The 17573-nt window shown below is 33.9% G+C and overlaps 4 protein-coding genes across 4 annotated transcripts; 2 read left to right on the top strand and 2 right to left on the bottom strand.

Moving 5' to 3' along the window:
- Positions 1–695: 695 nt before the first annotated feature.
- On the top strand, positions 696–4812 carry Spf30 (Splicing factor 30). Its single transcript, XM_018459595.1, has 5 exons — positions 696–1127; positions 1256–1479; positions 2270–2419; positions 4097–4247; positions 4338–4812. The coding sequence occupies exons 1-5, from the start codon at positions 1089–1091 to the stop codon at positions 4479–4481; spliced, it is 708 nt and encodes a 235-aa protein (XP_018315097.1). The 5' UTR covers positions 696–1088; the 3' UTR covers positions 4482–4812.
- Positions 4813–5734: 922 nt separating this feature from the next.
- LOC108730103 (solute carrier family 12 member 8) lies at positions 5735–10456 on the top strand. Its single transcript, XM_018459590.1, has 10 exons — positions 5735–6270; positions 6355–6535; positions 7265–7410; positions 7482–7713; positions 7829–8030; positions 8107–8341; positions 8498–8818; positions 8901–9062; positions 9188–9366; positions 9557–10456. Exons 1-10 carry the CDS (start codon positions 6079–6081, stop codon positions 9714–9716), a joined length of 2010 nt encoding a protein of 669 aa, XP_018315092.1. The 5' UTR covers positions 5735–6078; the 3' UTR covers positions 9717–10456.
- Positions 10457–10795: 339 nt separating this feature from the next.
- Positions 10796–14423, bottom strand: gammaCOP (coat protein (coatomer) gamma). Its single transcript, XM_018459635.1, has 6 exons — positions 14384–14423; positions 12993–14097; positions 12339–12918; positions 11685–11998; positions 11415–11613; positions 10796–11250 (listed from the first exon to the last, which is right to left on the bottom strand). Exons 1-6 carry the CDS (start codon positions 14421–14423, stop codon positions 10864–10866), a joined length of 2625 nt encoding a protein of 874 aa, XP_018315137.1. The 3' UTR covers positions 10796–10863.
- A 1473-nt stretch (positions 14424–15896) lies between these two features.
- On the bottom strand, positions 15897–17312 carry LOC108730100 (cell wall protein DAN4-like). The gene is made up of 3 exons (XM_018459588.1): positions 16437–17312; positions 16054–16182; positions 15897–15902 (listed from the first exon to the last, which is right to left on the bottom strand). Exons 1-3 carry the CDS (start codon positions 17310–17312, stop codon positions 15897–15899), a joined length of 1011 nt encoding a protein of 336 aa, XP_018315090.1.
- Between the last annotated feature and the right edge of the window lie 261 nt (positions 17313–17573).

The raw sequence follows: 17573 nt of genomic DNA, 5'->3' as shown, positions 1-17573 counted from the left end.
AATATTTCAGGAATATTATTTAATATTATATAATTTTAGTAAAATATTATTAAAATGTTATATTTAATATTCTGAAAATATGCCTAAAATATTATTTAATATTAAATAATATTATGCGCTTATAGGAAGAGTTCTAATGCAGTCTAGTGTAGAAATAAAAAACAGACCAAATTATTTTGACAAAATTATTTTTATTTCTTATTGATTTTTCGTGTGTTTAGATCCAGTGAGAAACTAGGCAAGACAAATTTTATAACAGTTGCAAAGTTGTTCTTCCAGTTAAATACAACCAAATGCCATTAGGTTTTCAGCCAACGTCCATATCACGTTGTAGAATATCATAAGCAACTAATTCTAGTATTCATTCATCTAATTGCGAGAGCAATTAGAAAGCCGTTCGGCCTTTATTAGAATGACTAGTCTGTAAGTTTAATTTTCGCTTATTGGAATTTATAAAACTTATATAATTTACTGTATAATTTGATATTGGCATCTTTTTTTGTATTTTTATTTTATTATAATAAAAAAAAAAGGGAATATCGAATGACTTTCTGGTCATATGCATTGATTAATCAGTAAATGATTCTTATATTTATTACTACGTAATAAAAACAAAATTTTAGAAGTGATAGAATGAAACTCTCGAAATCCCTCCACCATTTCAAGCAATTGTGTCGCCATCTTACAAACAGAGTTGCTACTTCAGCTAACTTTGCGATTGATGCTTCTCACGTCGACATGTTTTGTACGTTTCTGAGCAATTCTGGATTTTTCCGATTTTTCGAACAGGAACAATAAGCTCTTGTCTCTTCGTAGTTTGTTCTTATTCGCCAAACCTCCGAACAGTTCATTCTTCGCATCGTAGTTCTGCAAGCGAAAAAATCAACGACGTGTTACATTGGCAGCATTGCTTGCCTTACGCTTGTCAACTGTAGTAGACTGGAATGAATTGACTGTGGAGTTGTCGCGAGTGATTACTAATAATACTTTATTTTCGTAACAGTTCTGAGTCAAGCGAAAAGAGGAGACCGATTTCTCGTGCCGCGCCGTGGCTTTGGATAGTCCATTTCTGAGATAAGACGAGCGTCATGGATGACTTACAGAACTACAAGCTGCAGCTTCAGCAGGTGTTGAGCCTTGTTTTTCCTCTCTTAACCTCGCGTAACAATCGATTGGATGCGATAGTCTCACTCTTGTTTATCCACTTACAATGTTCTTACGATAGACTGACTTCTTATCCTTTTCCATATTTCAGGTGGAAGCGGCTCTCACAACAGATCCAAATAATGAAGAGTTGATAAAGCTGAAATTCGATCTGAAGGAAGTAATAAAGCTGACACATGATTTAATTAAGTCACAACAGCAGGAAAAAAGACAAGCCAATGGCATGGATGCTAAAGATCCTATTTTGCTAGCAGTTCTGGCCAATAAGTGGAAAGTCGGCGATCAGTGTATGGCACCTTGGAGCGAGGATAACAAGTGAGTATTATTTACATTTTAGGTTTGTCCTTAATTGATGAACTCATTGAACTAATATACTAATGCAATAAGTTGAAGGAAAACAAATGTAGTTTGTCTCATTTAAGCTTATTACGATATATGTACCTTCAGAGAGTTCTATAAGGATGAGAGCACAGAGTTTTGAAAAAATTAACTCTTTAATCAAAGTCCTTCATTTTCTTCCTTTCCATAAAATAAAAGACTGATTGGTTGATTTTCTTATGCATTATGCAAAAGTTTTATGCATTATGCAAAAATTTATGCTCCGGGTTTTAAAGACAGGCCTATTGTTTATAATCAAATTGAATTTTGATTGAGTTGTGCAAGAGAAGTTACCTAATTCATATACAGTATTGAATCAATATATAAAATGTTTTGAAAACTGGATATTTTACCTGAGTCATTATTAAAATCTAAAATACATGATATAACACAAAGGGGAAACTATTTACAGGAAAAATTCCAATCAGAAAGGATCTAGCAATATTATTTATTTGCTTCATTTTTCAAATTTATTTTTCAGTTAATACTTGGACTTTATTTTAAGAAAATTTGAATTTAACTTTTCTACTGTCAAACTTTATGTTGAATACTAAAGAGGAAAGACCAAAAATATTATTATTAGAGCAAATATTAATTATGATATAATTTGTAAGTAATCGAGTAAAAAAATTAATAATGATTTGTTTAAAAAAAAAATGCAATGACTATTCTGAAATGAAATATTTCACATAATTTTTTAAATATTATATATTGCAAAATTTTACAGGTATTATGAAGCAACTATAGATGCGATAAATGAAGATGGAATAGTAAATGTGACGTTCAATGAGTACAAGAACACTGATGTTACTATGCTCAGTCAGCTAAAGTCCGTTGCTAAGAGGCCAGCATCAGATTGGGCAGATCAAAAATCAAAGTAAGTCATTCCTGATCTATGATGTCTAAGATAATGTATCATTGTGAACATCATGTGAAATATACCTTACGTTTTTGCACATGAGTCTGCCTTTATGAGAAACATCAAAAATATAAGGCGACAATTTACTAATCATTTTTTCCTCCTCTCATTTCTGAATTGGCAACAATAACTCCACCATTGGTACGGTATTACGTCTGAAATATGCTCATTATTGTTCATTTATCCTTTGATGTTACGCGGTCCGTGTGCATCGTCGGGCTCCAGGAAAAGGTAACAAGAATTGTCCAATTCTTTGGTACCTTTGGTATCTTTGAGAAAAATTAATTAATTATATATGTGCAAAAGAATTAACAAATTTAAGTTTTATGCATTATGCAAAAATTTATGCTCCGGGTTTTAAAGACAGGCCTATTGTTTATAATCAAATTGAATTTTGATTGAGTTGTGCAAGAGAAGTTACCTAATTCATATACAGTATTGAATCAATATATAAAATGTTTTGAAAACTGGATATTTTACCTGAGTCATTATTAAAATCTAAAATACATGATATAACACAAAGGGGAAACTATTTACAGGAAAAATTCCAATCAGAAAGGATCTAGCAATATTATTTATTTGCTTCATTTTTCAAATTTATTTTTCAGTTAATACTTGGACTTTATTTTAAGAAAATTTGAATTTAACTTTTCTACTGTCAAACTTTATGTTGAATACTAAAGAGGAAAGACCAAAAATATTATTATTAGAGCAAATATTAATTATGATATAATTTGTAAGTAATCGAGTAAAAAAATTAATAATGATTTGTTTAAAAAAAAAATGCAATGACTATTCTGAAATGAAATATTTCACATAATTTTTTAAATATTATATATTGCAAAATTTTACAGGTATTATGAAGCAACTATAGATGCGATAAATGAAGATGGAATAGTAAATGTGACGTTCAATGAGTACAAGAACACTGATGTTACTATGCTCAGTCAGCTAAAGTCCGTTGCTAAGAGGCCAGCATCAGATTGGGCAGATCAAAAATCAAAGTAAGTCATTCCTGATCTATGATGTCTAAGATAATGTATCATTGTGAACATCATGTGAAATATACCTTACGTTTTTGCACATGAGTCTGCCTTTATGAGAAACATCAAAAATATAAGGCGACAATTTACTAATCATTTTTTCCTCCTCTCATTTCTGAATTGGCAACAATAACTCCACCATTGGTACGGTATTACGTCTGAAATATGCTCATTATTGTTCATTTATCCTTTGATGTTACGCGGTCCGTGTGCATCGTCGGGCTCCAGGAAAAGGTAACAAGAATTGTCCAATTCTTTGGTACCTTTGGTATCTTTGAGAAAAATTAATTAATTATATATGTGCAAAAGAATTAACAAATTGTAATTACATTCTATATACTAAATAGTAAAGTAATATATATATATTATTATTATTATAATATAGTTTTATTTTACTCTTTTATGACAATATTTTAATAAATGTGCTAATTTTTATAAATTGTAAGTAAATGGTACATACATCGAGATACATTAATATTAATACTTATCGAGATGCATTTACTGATAAAAATATATGGAAATGTTATCATTATTTATATATTTAAATTTGAATTGTCTCTTTTACTCAAATGATAGATTTATTCATTCACAGGAAAATGCAAGCAGCTGCAGTTGCGGGTTCGGATCCAAATAAGCAAAGGGAATACCTTAAGAAAAAGAAGCAGAGGAAATTACAGCGATTCAAAGAACTGGAGGAGGAACGGGAATTGGAAAAAAACAAGTGGCTAGCATTTACTAACAAGGTATATAATAATTTCTTTATATAACATAAATATCCAGAATATATTTAAATCGTGTCTCTATTATAACTATACTACTTTTGTTCTCTGCAGTCTTCGAAGAAAGGTGTTATAAAGAAGAGCATCTTTGCGACACCGGAGAACGTAAATGGTCGTGTGGGAATTGGTACCTGTGGTGTTAGTGGTCGAGAAATGACCAAGTTCAGTAACGGAGAAAAGTGGAGGCGAGGAGCTTAAATAAATTATATGTAAATAGATATATCATAATTTGTGATGAATGAGATAGAGTTATCGTGAAATTATCATTATATTATAAAGACTGGTTCACGAACGCTTCTGCGGTACGTGAGTGAACGATATGGCAATGTTTATGGGGTTAGCGACAGTGAGTGCGTCTAATATCTTTTCTTAGCAATACCGATTCTATGGAGTATCAAGACAATTTCGAATTTTTTACTATAACAATTCAAAAGTAACTGCAGCGAATAAATGTGTTTTTAGATTAATACATTTCCGTAAGCATAACTTGTTTACAATCTTATTGAATATAAATAAATGTATATTTTAACGTGCAGCTTTTTTGAAGATATTTTTATCTTTAAGAGAGCACATATATGTGTAATACAAATATAAAGTAAATGAATTAAAAAATTATATATATAGATATTAATAATATTAATTATTAATAGACAAGATTTTTGTAGTGTAATTTTGTTTTGATTATCAAAATAAGTTAATATTAAAATCAAGCCATTTAAGGTTTGGCTTCCCTTACGGCGCACTTTATTCATCTTCAAGACGTCCTTTTGAATATTTGTGCTGTGTGAATACACCGACAAGATACTATTAAAGACCGTCAACCCTGGGCAAATTTTCGGCGGTAAAAAGGGCCCCAAGGGCTCGGAGGTAATCGAAGGACGCTAACATTATCGACAATTGATATAAATTTGCTATTATTAACATAAATATTTGACTAATACATTACTAAATTCATATTTTATTACATAAATGCTCTATAAATAAATATGCATATTTGTAAAGCTATAATATCCTATATATTGCCGAAAAATTACAATTTTTTTCTCTGTTGATAATCGAACTTTGTCGATAACACTGAAATCACAATTTTAAAGAAAAATCGAGTATTGTTGAGTTTTAAATGCACGTACACCGATAAACACGTCTACTAAACTAATAAATCATAAAATTAGTACAATATTATCAGTTTTTTTACTCTTAATCACTTCAATATTAACAAGGACGCGAACTCCCATGTCGGTCTTTAATAATATCTCGTCGGTGGTGAATATAATTGATATTCAAGTTAAGCCGGTAACGTCACATTCTTAATCTTGATCGTTCGATCTGTCGGATAAATGAAATTTTACCCTACAGCTGTACGGATCTGTTTTACCTCGTCCGGTCGGTAACGTAGATCAGCAACTATCGTTACCAAAATTGGTCAGGATCAAGATGGTGGCTCCTGTCCAGTCATACGTCACCAGCGACTGATAAATATCACGAAAAAATGTGGACTTAGCACCTTGATAAGAAAAAAATAACTCTTCTCTCCTGTGTGAATAGAACGTTCGTCGCGTTTATCGTGCGGCATTAAAAATATCTTGTTATTTCCTGAATTTCATATTCTAACCTGTATGCGTTGTCATACTTGCCATCGCGAGATGAAAGTATCGTGAGACAGACTGCCAGTGACAAATATGGCATTATGCTAATGAAAGCTTTGTAACGATCTCCACGTGAATAAAGTTGACGTCAATGAGCAAGGATTGATCTTGTTTACTGTGACTTGCGCGTCCTTTTACCCTGAGAAGACATGGGCTCGAACGAGGAGAATAGACTTGCAAACGGCGACGTTCGGGTACACAGAGACGTTGATTGGGCTAGATACGGTTTACGTGATCCAGAGGCTCAGGAAAATGTAAAGAGGAATAATGGAGATGATAACAATGCTCTTGATCCAGAAATGTATCAGGCCGGTGCAAACGAATTGTTCGCGCAGGAATATGTAAGAAATATATGTGACATAAGTAATAGAAAGTTAAATTGATTCACTGTGTCTTATAATATTATTCTTTTGTATTTCCCATAGAGTTCGGATCCTTGGTGGAAATCAAACTTTTTTATCTCCCAGCCCGTATTGTTCGGCACCTGGGATGGTGTTTTTACGTCCTGCCTTATTAACATATTTGGTGTAATTGTATTTCTGAGATCTGGCTGGATAGTCAGTCAAGCAGGTGTTTTGAATGCAGTATTAATCATCTTTTGTACAGGTAGTATCATCGGATCAGTAAAAGATTAATTGTAAAGTCTGTTCTTTGTTGCTAAACTAGTATATACTTATTGTACTTAAAATGAAATAGATATATTTGAAGTTTGGTGAAAACGAGATAAAAAGTTTTAGTGCAATCCAGTCAGTGAACTCTATAATACACTGGAGCGCACCTTCCTTATACATACTAAATTGTAGAAAACTGCTGTCTAACAGAAAAAAGGAAGGCAAACAAAATCTGAAAAGAAAAAGAAGAAAAATTAATCTTGCAAGAAGTTCACTCCTGGTATATGGAAAAAATGGATCTAAATACTTGTTTTTCTAACTCTTTTCTGTAACTTTAGTTAATCAATGAGATCCTGACAAAGAAAACGGTATAATCTTTGCATCAAAGTGTCGTTTTCTAGGAATTGGAATACTTCCACTTCTTGAAGAATATTGCAAAATATTATACAGCTCACTGACTCTAGTACAGTGACAAAGAATAGGTTTATATAATATATAACTGATACATTTATATTATTAATTATCATCTTATTATCATCAAGAGAGTTTCGTCCTAATTATATCTTTTGTAAAGTACATATCTTTTCATGAGCGAGACGCTATAAATGTATCTTTTACACAGGAGAATATTTTTTTTAAATAAGCCATTTTGTTTTTAAATAAGTTGATGTTATCACAAGATGCAGATATTGGGGGAAATTACTGTGTACTGTAATGATTTCAGTGTGTATTGCATTAGTGACAGTACTGTCAGCTGTGGGTATATGCGAACGGAGTAGAGTCGAAAGCGGTGGAGTATACTTTCTATTGTCACATGTACTGGGTTCTAGATTTGGTGGCTCCATCGGATTACTTTACTGCTTCGGGCAGGTAGGAACAAATAAACCCATCCTTCCATTTTATCAGCGATTCCAAGAATCGGTTTGTGGATTTTATTTCAGGCGGTGGGTTGTGCTCTAAACGTTTTAGGTTTTGGGGAATCAATGGCTGGTCTTGTAGGTTTGGATTCAGCATGGACACAACGCGGCTTCGCATGCGCAGCCGTTGTATTGTTGTCTGTAATTAATGTGGCTGGTGTTAAATGGGTTGTAAAATTACAATTTATCCTCCTACTTATCCTACTCCTTGCTGGAGTTGATTTCATGGTTGGAAGTTTTACTCATACCAACATTGGTAAGATAACATATTGTGTCAGAAAATAATAATGTATTATGTAATACAGAATTTTGCAAAATGCCTTTGTGTATAAGTATAGCTAAAGTAACTTATATACTATTTACGTTTGCAGATTCTGGTTTTGAAGGTTGGCTCTCAGGAAATTTGAGAAACAACACCTTCCCCGATTATCAAGATGGATATAACTGGTTTACTGTATTCGGTGTATTCTTTCCCACGGTCACCGGTGTTTTAGCTGGAATTAACATGAGCGGAGATTTGAGGCATCCATCTAGCGACATTCCCAATGGTACTTTAGCGGCGTTAGGAACTGGGTAAAATGAATTGTCTCTAATGTGAATTATTTTAGAAAGTTTTTGATCTTTACATTAAAACGATTGTTATTTGCAGAACATTTTTATATTTATGCTTTTCGTTAACTCTCGCGGCAACTTGCGTCAGAAATGCTTTGCTTAACAACTTTACCATAGCATCGACGGTATCGGCAATCTCAGTGTTGCTACTCGCTGGTCTGTATGTATCATCGTTCAGTAGCTGTTTAGGTGCCATGTACGGCACACCTCGCGTTCTCCAATCTATCGCCAGTCAAAATGTTATACCAGGAATGAGTTGCTTGCAAAGAGGGGTAATTATTCTCGATGATATTTTTTAATTTGTCTTAGATATATTTATATATATATAGAGAGAGAGGGGATGGGGGGGGAGAATTAATTTTAGTTCATACTTAAGAAAATTTATAATTTTTTTATATCATAATGATTTATTAAAACAATGTTTTCAGAGAGGACCAAATAAAGTACCTATATACGCTATGCTAGTTGTTGCTGTAGTAACGTTGACTTTCATCATTACCGGACAAATTAATACACTCGCTCCAATTGTGACGATGCCATTCCTGTTAACATACGCCTGCTTAGATTATGCATACTTCGCTCTCGCACAAACGTTTGATCTTCGACATACCCGCGAACAACGATTCCGTTCGCAATCTCCGACATTCGATCGCAATTATGGTTCCGCAAGTAGGAATAACTTGATGATTGATGTGGATAATGATTTGGACAATCTGTTTCCCGAGAGAATAAGACATAAAAATGTTATGGTGAGAAATCACTTGCACCGAAGCATGCATTATTATTGTCTGTCTTGAATATTTATCCAGTAATGTTTACTGACATTTACAGAGAAACAACAGTATTTCTGACACTAATGTATATGTGGATTCATCGCCAAGTATCGAGGATAATGCCAGTGTTTCCAGTACACCAGAACGAAAAGTTCACATCCATAATAAGCTAGGAAATTGGTATAGTCCTTTGTGCAATAGATGGTTTTCGTTATTGGGTGTAAGTACTTTTGAGAAAATTGTTACTTTACTTTCTACGAAATACATCATTTTTTCACGTTAAGAGATCCATTCTCGAAATATCTAGTTATATTAAAGATTAATGTAAGTACATTCACATTGCAGTGCCTTGTAAAATTGCTTATAATGTTTCTCGTACACTGGGGATATGCGATCGCTAATATCGTTGTCGTATTTCTCGTTTGGAGTTACGTCGGCCACGCTAACCCTGCTGTAAAACCTGGAATTTCTGCAGAATTCCAATTCTTTAAATGGTTTCGAATTGCATTACTTCGAATTATGGGGTAAATTTAATTATTTATTATTATACATACACATTATTTTTAACTGCTAAATTCAAGATTCAAGGATTGAAATTAAACAGGAAATAATTTGTTTTTTTTTTTCTCTTAAGGATTGATTATATCTGATTAGAATGCTTGTAAAAAGTATAATAGATTTCTTTAGAAGTCAATTTTGTATTTTATATTCTAGGAGGAAAGTTTATGATTACGAGCAGATAGTAGTGACCCCGGTGCATCCAGGCATTGAAACGAGTCCGGCTCAACTGAATGAAGAAAACGAGGATTTCTCCGGAAGAAGAAGATATCACCAAACCGCTACAGTTACAGGTCAATATGTTAATGTCGACTAAATGTATGAAACTATGTGATCTTTCCGAAATTATAAATTGCGTGAGTTCATATGCTATTCCAGTAACAAATAGTAGTGCGTCTTTTTCAGTGGCAGGAACAGATTATGAACGCATATATACTGTCTAATATTTAATATGATACTTTAAGACTTGATAAGGAGCAGCTTACAGCAATCTTTAGACTATCATTTCCATTTCTCATTTTATAACATTGTCAATCGCGCAAAAAGCTAGTCTAACTTATTTAATGTGCATATGCATTTGAAGTGAAATGCAGTATAATTGCAGCTTTAAAAGCAGTTTTTAACAATCAATGGGATCATATGTAAAATTGATTGTATGAAACGTACAAAGAACTGATGTAATGGTAGAGTTAGATTTTGTAAGTATTTACTTATCGCGATTGACGTACAGGGATAATTTACAAAAGAAAATGATTTATCCTTACAATGTCATTCGACTTGTCGGATATCTGAGAGAAAATATTTACTTCACCTGATGTTAAAGACGATAAAATATCCGCTAGAGTTTATCGCCTTTGATGTGAGATTACTTTTTTACAATTGAGTTTTTACATTCACAAGTAATCAAGTGACAATGACAAGTGTACGGCAATCGCATCGTGCATAAAAATACTCTGTAAATATCTGATAATATATTTATACACTATTTAACACTTTTATAGTTCTCGTACAAATGCACGAACATTTTGTAATTACAGAAAGGAATATATATGTGTGTAAAAGAAAATTTAATATAATTGTTGTCAGTTTTTCTGTTAGTTTTATGAATCGTTTAATCTGCTAAAACAAATGTTAACAAAAATAAGTTTATTTTTTTTATTAAAAAATCACTATCTTTTCAATTATCAATAACGAACTAAATGATAAAAAATTTGACTAAAATTACACTATCGTAATATTACTATGTGTGTTCTTAGAAGAGTAAGAATAATAGAAGATTGTTCAATGATTATGATAATGTATTAAGAAAAAAAGTCACATGATATATTAACAAAAAGAAATACAAGCAGTTTTCTTCGATAATATATATTTATATAACGATAATCTTATATTATAAAAATTATTTTACAGCAATCAGCGAATATATATTTCTCCTATTGCGAAACTTCTTACATTGTTTCAATCTATCCTACGGATGAGACTATTAAGTCAACGACCTCTCGATCTTGACAGAGAACAGATAGTTGCATCGTAACTTGCGTTCCACTCAGCGCTAGTCTAGCACGTGCTAATATTTCCTTTCCTCCTCGGAAGACGCCACTTAGGAGCAAAATGTGAGCAGCTGCTCCGCTCTGTACTTTATTACTGCGTTCTACAGCTTCTAAACCCAAAAATTCTGTAAGACTTTGAATCGCTCCTTCTAAAGACGTCACTGATTCTCCCAAGGAGAAGGTTTCTCCTAACTTGGCATATCCTTTTGCAGCGTACGTATCCCAAACGGTATTAAAGTCCATGCCTCTGTTACCAACGCCACGTATTTGATCGGCTATAGTAATTTCCAAATCTTCCAACTAAAAAATTGTATATATAATTATTATTAATTCTGTGAATAATAATTTCGTTTCAACATAAAACGAATAATCGTTTAAATGACTGTATTTTTTCCTCTCAATGAGATTTGAGAAAGTATAATTAATTTTGTATTAATGCATCTCTATAGAGATTTGTCTTTTACCATATATTCATCGTGGTATCCTTGTTCCGCATCTGGTATTCCCGTCGTTGGATCGCAATCTCTTGCCATAAATCGAAGTGTCGTGGGAATGGTAACGAGGCTCGCTTCTAAATCTTTTGGGTATTTTAATACTGTGTAGGTGGTTCCTGGCTCGTTGTAAGATAATCGAGGACACGGTACCACACATACAATAGAGTAACTGAAATAAATAGTTTGTTACATCATCAGAAAAGTGCAAGGAATAATGTTATAATCAATAAATGCATTTACCTTTCGGGAGGTTCAACAGCCACTACCACATCTTCGAGGAGTTGATCGGAGAGCGTGTTCACACAGTCGAATTGTAAAATAAGATACTCAGGGAATGTATGTTTGATGCATTTGACATTGTATTCTGTTTCGGATTCCGTTAATTCAAACACCGGTGTGGATTTGAGGAGCGACGTATCTTGGATGATCTTGGCTAATTGCGGGATCTGTGATAATTTCTCTATGAAGCTTTCTTCTCTGGTCAAACGAGGCTGCTTGATAGTAGTGTGCACTTCCACTTGAGCTGGTTCCTCTACCGTCTGAGCTGGAGGTATCTGTAATTCAATAATTATATGAATAAACTTAAAAGTTCTTTTTTAAATCAATCGAAAAATTTCTAAGAAAGAAAGATATAGGTATAAATTTTTTGTTATTACAATAAAAAAACCCCAATTTGTAGCACAATTCCAATTTCCATCCATCGCTACATTTGCTTTCACTTACTTCAGGCTTTTCGAATACAAATAGAAATTATTAAAAATTATTAGAAACATAAGTATAATATTATTAATGTTGATCCTCGTTTTTTTGCAAGATGCTTATGTACATGTATAGGAGAGTAATTATCCCGCCTTTATGAGCAAATTTCTCAGCAAATTAGAGAAAATACAATACCTGAGAAATGTCGAACGAGTCTTCCATGGGTGTTTCCATGTAATTTTTTAAGGCTCTTCCTAGTGTCGGTATGGACAGCAAGGGCGGCTGTATCAGAGGCAATATAGTCGGATCGTTCTGTTGTTGCAAAATCGTACAATAGTAAGCCGCACGATCGCGAACCTCGTCATCCGAGTCCAACTGGCAACGTGAGAGCAAAACCAACACGTTCGGAAGTAAAGGTGGACAGGCAGCAGCGAAACGTGCCAATGCGGTAACGGCTGCTGCTCGCACGCTGGCGCTTTCGAGGATAACGCGATTGTAGATAAAGCGGATGTATCTTGACGGTTGTTTCGACGTGGGTCCCTCTTGGCCAAGTAAATGCAAAATGCGAACAGCGAGGGAAATGTGCTCGCAATCTTCGATGAATTCGCAGAGATGTGCGAGTCCAGCTTCCTTGGCTTCTGCATTTCCTTCCATTACAGCTATAATGGTATCAGCGATCGCCGCTTTATATTCCAACCCGCCCTCATCTCTTAGCATAGCCGAGAGGAAGTTCATCAAGACCGCGTGTTTGCGAGGGAACTTTTGACACAGAGCCCTGAGAGAAAAAAAAGAGATTTTAGAAGAAATGCTTTAGCAAAGTTATTATATAACTCGCAAAATGAAATTTACCTGATGGCTTGGACTACTACGACTTTAAATTCATCTGAAATTTCCGAAACAAAGGTGGCGATCTGCTTCATTAGACGGTCAACGGAACTCTCTGCTCCGGTCTTCAAGAGGGTGGTTATCGCCAAAGTGGCAATCGATCTGTTCGAGTCTGTGATCAGATTTTCCAGATCCAGATTGCAAGCCGTGACTGCCGCTGGATGAGACATCGCGACTTTGTTGAGAGTCCTGACTGCGGCAAATCGAAGTGCCGGCTTTGGCGAGCCACAGAACAGTTGCAAGACGCTAATCGCTGGTCCAATTTCTCTGGCACCACTTCGTCCAAGATTGACCAAAGCATGTGCTGCCTCATACACCACCATTTCGGATTTATGGCGTAGACAGGATTCGATGAATCCTATCAGTTCCTCGCCTTCGTCCACCTCATCCAATAATTTATATGCCATTCTAATCAGCATGCAAGCCGCATAAGGGCTCTTCGGGCTTGTCCTCATAAGTTTGGCAACCAGCTTGATCACCGCATGCTTGTCTGCCTTACGTGCTTGATACAAGACACCCAGAGCATGATACTGAACCATCACATTGTCACAATTTAATGCCTCTTGAGCTTCATTTGCCCATCTCCTTGCAACGTCACTGGATACGCTTGTCAAATGCAAGGAAGAAACAAGAGCAGCACTGGACACAGCTGGAGAGCGATCGATTATGGCTTGCTTCATGTAACGCTCGATTGCTGCTAGCATACTACTATCGGTGATGGTGCAGAGTGCTCGAATAGCAGCAGCCCTATATAAGTCCTCTTTCCCAGTCATATCTTTCGTTAGACTGGACGTGACTATAATCACATCCTCGGCTAAAGAACTCAATTCTTTGATACCCAGATAGACCAGCCGTCTCAATATAACATCGCGCGACTGAAACAGCTTGGTCATAGCAAAGAAGGCCTCTGTGGCTTCCGTTGTGCCTAATTGTTCGCCCTGGTTGAGCAGATACAGAATTTTGGTGAGAATGTGAGCGCATTTTCTCGGATTTACAGGCGTGTTGTTGAATGTACGTGCTTCCTGAAGAACTGTGGTCTTCTCCAAGTTTTGAAATGGATTCCCACCACCTTGATCAGACAGGAAAGATATATGTTAGTGCTCAATAATCATTGACACTAAATTCTAATAAGATCTAAAACACGTATAATTTGGAAATGTGCGTTCGTGCAAAATTATTACGAAACCCGATATATAATACGATGTCCATACTTATTACAACACTTGCTACATCTGTAAAAATGTGTTTACTTGTAATTGTCAGAGACTACCTGATAACCTACACGCGACTTCCAATTCTCCCTCGCGAGCAACACTCGCGTTAAGAGAATATTAGAAATATTAATTCATAATTACCATCTTCCTCCTCCTTTTTGTCGCGCTTAAACGTAATCATATTTCAATGCGAATGAAATTTCGGATGATGAAAAGATACTACGACACGTCAGCTCGATGTATTCTAAACGGCCATTGCAGTTTCCATCTTTCACTGTCTTTCCTACGGAGCATGATACGTGGAGCACGAAGACACGTACGATTCAGGTAATTAAGAATGAAAGAAAAAGAAACGAATAAATTACATTCGTGAATCATATTATTGTTGGGAAGATATATGCAGGTACAAAGAAGGCAATTTGATGAAAACGTGTGAACTCTGAACAAATTTTCGTGATCATCAATATATACATAGGACTTCGAAAATAATTAATTTTTGATATTACTGACTGTTGATAAATATAAATTTGCTTACAATCATTATCATCTATAAATATCGATATTATCAATTATCAATAAATCTAAATTTCACTGATCATTTATCAGGATTTTGCGTAAAATATAATAATCTACATTTATTGTATGTATATACAATGAATATTAAGTTTTTACGTGTCATACGTAAGCAATTTATCTTATTTAATATTCGTCAAAACGTACATTCTTTGTTATTACACTAGAGTGCACTAAAGCTTCTCTCTCTCTATGTAGCTCATTATATTTTTATCAATACTAAAGTCAGATATATTAATATAATTATAAAACTCAATTATTTCTTTCTGTATTAATGTTATCCAATTTATAATAATTTGCATATTTTACGTTGCTTGTGTATTGAAATATACGACAGATATATATATATATATATATATATATATATATACATATACATAGCCGCAAAACTAATTTTTTTTTCTACAATTATCACTCATACTTGGAAAATTATAAATATGAAACAATAATAATAAAAATACTTTTAAACAAAAAATGAACACGATCGATTTATAAATATATGAAATATATATCTACGAAAAGATCAAGTCAAATTTTTATCTATCTTTTTTTTGTATTTATTGTACGTATACATGAAGTGTTTCAATAACACGTGAACAAAAGCAGCGAAAAATTTCGTAATAAACTTAATATTACTTAATATTACTTGCGTGGAAGCGAACAAGTGTTGAATTTTTAACCAGATTTAATCGCAGCATAATTAAGTTTAATTAATAATAATTAACACCAAGTAAATGATTAAAGCAAAGAGGTTTGTTCGTAACTACAGAACTTATTCTACTTTTAAAATTTTAATCAAAATAAATGCAAATGAGAATTAATAAGCTTTCAAAGAAGTTTTTCATTAATTAGCAGAATGTCTATGCCGTTAGTTTAAGACTAAAACGCAGAATTAACGCAACATTAAAAAAAATATATATACGTATAGAAATAAAAAGTAATATAAAAATAAGTGAAACACCGTTATTAATTTATATCAATTTTTTAATATGTATTATGTGTACTAGATATGTTTTTATGTATTGTATTATTTTATGCATTTTTGTATGTATTTAGTTATGAGATAGATTTTGTATCTCTTCTACCCCTTAAATAAAAAATTATTATTTATTTATATTAATTTTGAATAATATATTTCAAAATATGTATTTTTAGTGAGAATAGAAATTAAAGATTACACTTTTATGTGTTATACACCAGTTTCTTCCTCTTCCTCTCCCCCTTCCTCTTCCCCTTACCCATGCTCTTCCCCATCCCCTTCCTCTTCCCCTTCCTCTTCCCCTTCCTCTCCACGTTCCTCTTCCATATCTTTCATCTCTTAGAGCAGATCTGACAGCTCTTTTTACGAGAGTATCTAATTCTTTTTTCTAAAAAGAAAGAAATAAATAACATACGAAACATATATAAAATACATTAATATATGTATGCAATAAAAACAATGAAATTAAACAAAGCGTATGCTATTAATATATGATATTAAAACACATTTTTATGATGTAATTTAATTTAATTAACGCATATTTACAATTAGACTTGCCATGAATTCTTTTACTTAAAAAATGGATTTGTTTCATATAACTAATTTATAGGAAAGTTATATATATGAAAGTTTTACACTAACATGTAATGTAATTAGCGTCTCAGCGTCCACTGTTGATGTTGCAGATGTGGTGGCCAACGCCATCGTTGACATAGGTGTTGTGGTCCATGTTGTCATTGTTGATTCGGGCATTGTTGTTGACATCATCGTCAATGCAGTTGTCGTTGTTGATGTTATCGTTGTCTTTGACGCCATCATCTCTGATACTGTTGCTGTTGATGTCGTCATTATCGTTGATATAGATGTTGAGGTCCATGCTGTCATTGTTGTTGACTTAGGTATTGTGGTCCACGTTGTTACTGTTGACTCAGGTATTGCCGTCAACTTTGTCGACGTTAATGGAGCCGCCGTTGTTGATGTTATCATGTTTGACTTTATCGTATCTGACACTGTTGCCGTCGGCGCCGTCATTATTGTTGATGTAGATGTTGAGGTCCATGCTGTCATTGCCGTTGACGTAGGCATTTTGGTCCACATTGGCATTGTTGACTCAGGTATTGCCGTAAACTTCGCCGGTGTCAATAGAGTTGTTGATAGTGTCGTTATCTTCGACGCCTCTATCATCTCTGATTGATCTACTGTTGCTGTTGGTGTTGTTGGTATCACTGGTATCATTGTTTTTGATTCAGGAATTGTGGTCCATGTTGTCGTTGTTGTTATTGCAGGTAATACTCTGGATGTTGTCGTTGCCAATTTAGTAGTCGTTGACATGATTGTCTCAGATACCATCCTCTTCCTTGATGCTATTGTTGTCGTCGGCGTCTTTGTTGTCGATGGTATCTTTGTCGTTGACATAGACGTTGTGGTAAGTCTCTCCAGTGTCCCATCAAATCCAGTAAATTTCATTGCAGGCGTCATCGGCGTCCATGTACTCGTTGTTGATTTTGTCTTCTTCATCTTAGATATTGTTGACACTAATGATTTCGTCGTTATTATTAGTTAATGACAGTATTTTTGTAATAATTCAACACTGAAAAAAGCCATAAAAAATTATGTACTAAATAAATTAAAGAGCATTAAATAAACTTATGCTTATAAATCATGAATGTAAATGAAAAATAATTTCATAAAACTTCAGAACCCAGTAAATATCGCCTAAAGGTAAGATTCTAACAATAAGCCATCAATACTTAATAAATCAGAAATCAGAAGCTAGAA

Source organism: Mycetomoellerius zeteki, unplaced genomic scaffold, assembly GCF_001594055.1.
Source record: "Mycetomoellerius zeteki isolate Tzet28-1 unplaced genomic scaffold, Tzet1.0 scaffold848, whole genome shotgun sequence".
Lineage (NCBI taxonomy): Eukaryota > Metazoa > Arthropoda > Insecta > Hymenoptera > Formicidae > Mycetomoellerius > Mycetomoellerius zeteki.
Note: the sequence above shows the minus strand (reverse complement) of the source record. Positions and strands in the feature narration are given on the sequence as shown.

What these genes read in the sequence shown, in the direction of transcription:
- Spf30 (XM_018459595.1), top strand. Translation starts at nt 1,089, where the DNA reads ATGGATGACTTACAGAACTACAAGCTGCAGCTTCAGCAG. An exon ending in ACAAGCTGCAGCTTCAGCAG is followed by an intron (nt 1,128 to 1,255) that starts GTGTTGAGCCTT and finishes TCCATATTTCAG; the next exon opens with GTGGAAGCGGCTCTCACAAC. An exon ending in TGGGCAGATCAAAAATCAAA is followed by an intron (nt 2,420 to 4,096) that starts GTAAGTCATTCC and finishes ATTCATTCACAG; the next exon opens with GAAAATGCAAGCAGCTGCAG.
- LOC108730103 (XM_018459590.1), top strand. Translation starts at nt 6,079, where the DNA reads ATGGGCTCGAACGAGGAGAATAGACTTGCAAACGGCGACGTTCGGGTA. An exon ending in ATTAATCATCTTTTGTACAG is followed by an intron (nt 6,536 to 7,264) that starts GTAGTATCATCG and finishes TAATGATTTCAG; the next exon opens with TGTGTATTGCATTAGTGACA. An exon ending in TACTTTACTGCTTCGGGCAG is followed by an intron (nt 7,411 to 7,481) that starts GTAGGAACAAAT and finishes ATTTTATTTCAG; the next exon opens with GCGGTGGGTTGTGCTCTAAA.
- gammaCOP (XM_018459635.1), bottom strand. Translation starts at nt 14,423, where the DNA reads ATGATTACGTTTAAGCGCGACAAAAAGGAGGAGGAAGATG. An exon ending in GTAGTAGTCCAAGCCATCAG is followed by an intron (nt 12,919 to 12,992) that starts GTAAATTTCATT and finishes TTTTTCTCTCAG; the next exon opens with GGCTCTGTGTCAAAAGTTCC. An exon ending in GATACCACGATGAATATATG is followed by an intron (nt 11,251 to 11,414) that starts GTAAAAGACAAA and finishes ACAATTTTTTAG; the next exon opens with TTGGAAGATTTGGAAATTAC.
- LOC108730100 (XM_018459588.1), bottom strand. Translation starts at nt 17,312, where the DNA reads ATGAAGAAGACAAAATCAACAACGAGTACATGGACGCCGATGACGCCT. An exon ending in AGACGCTAATTACATTACAT is followed by an intron (nt 16,183 to 16,436) that starts GTTAGTGTAAAA and finishes CTTTCTTTTTAG; the next exon opens with AAAAAAGAATTAGATACTCT.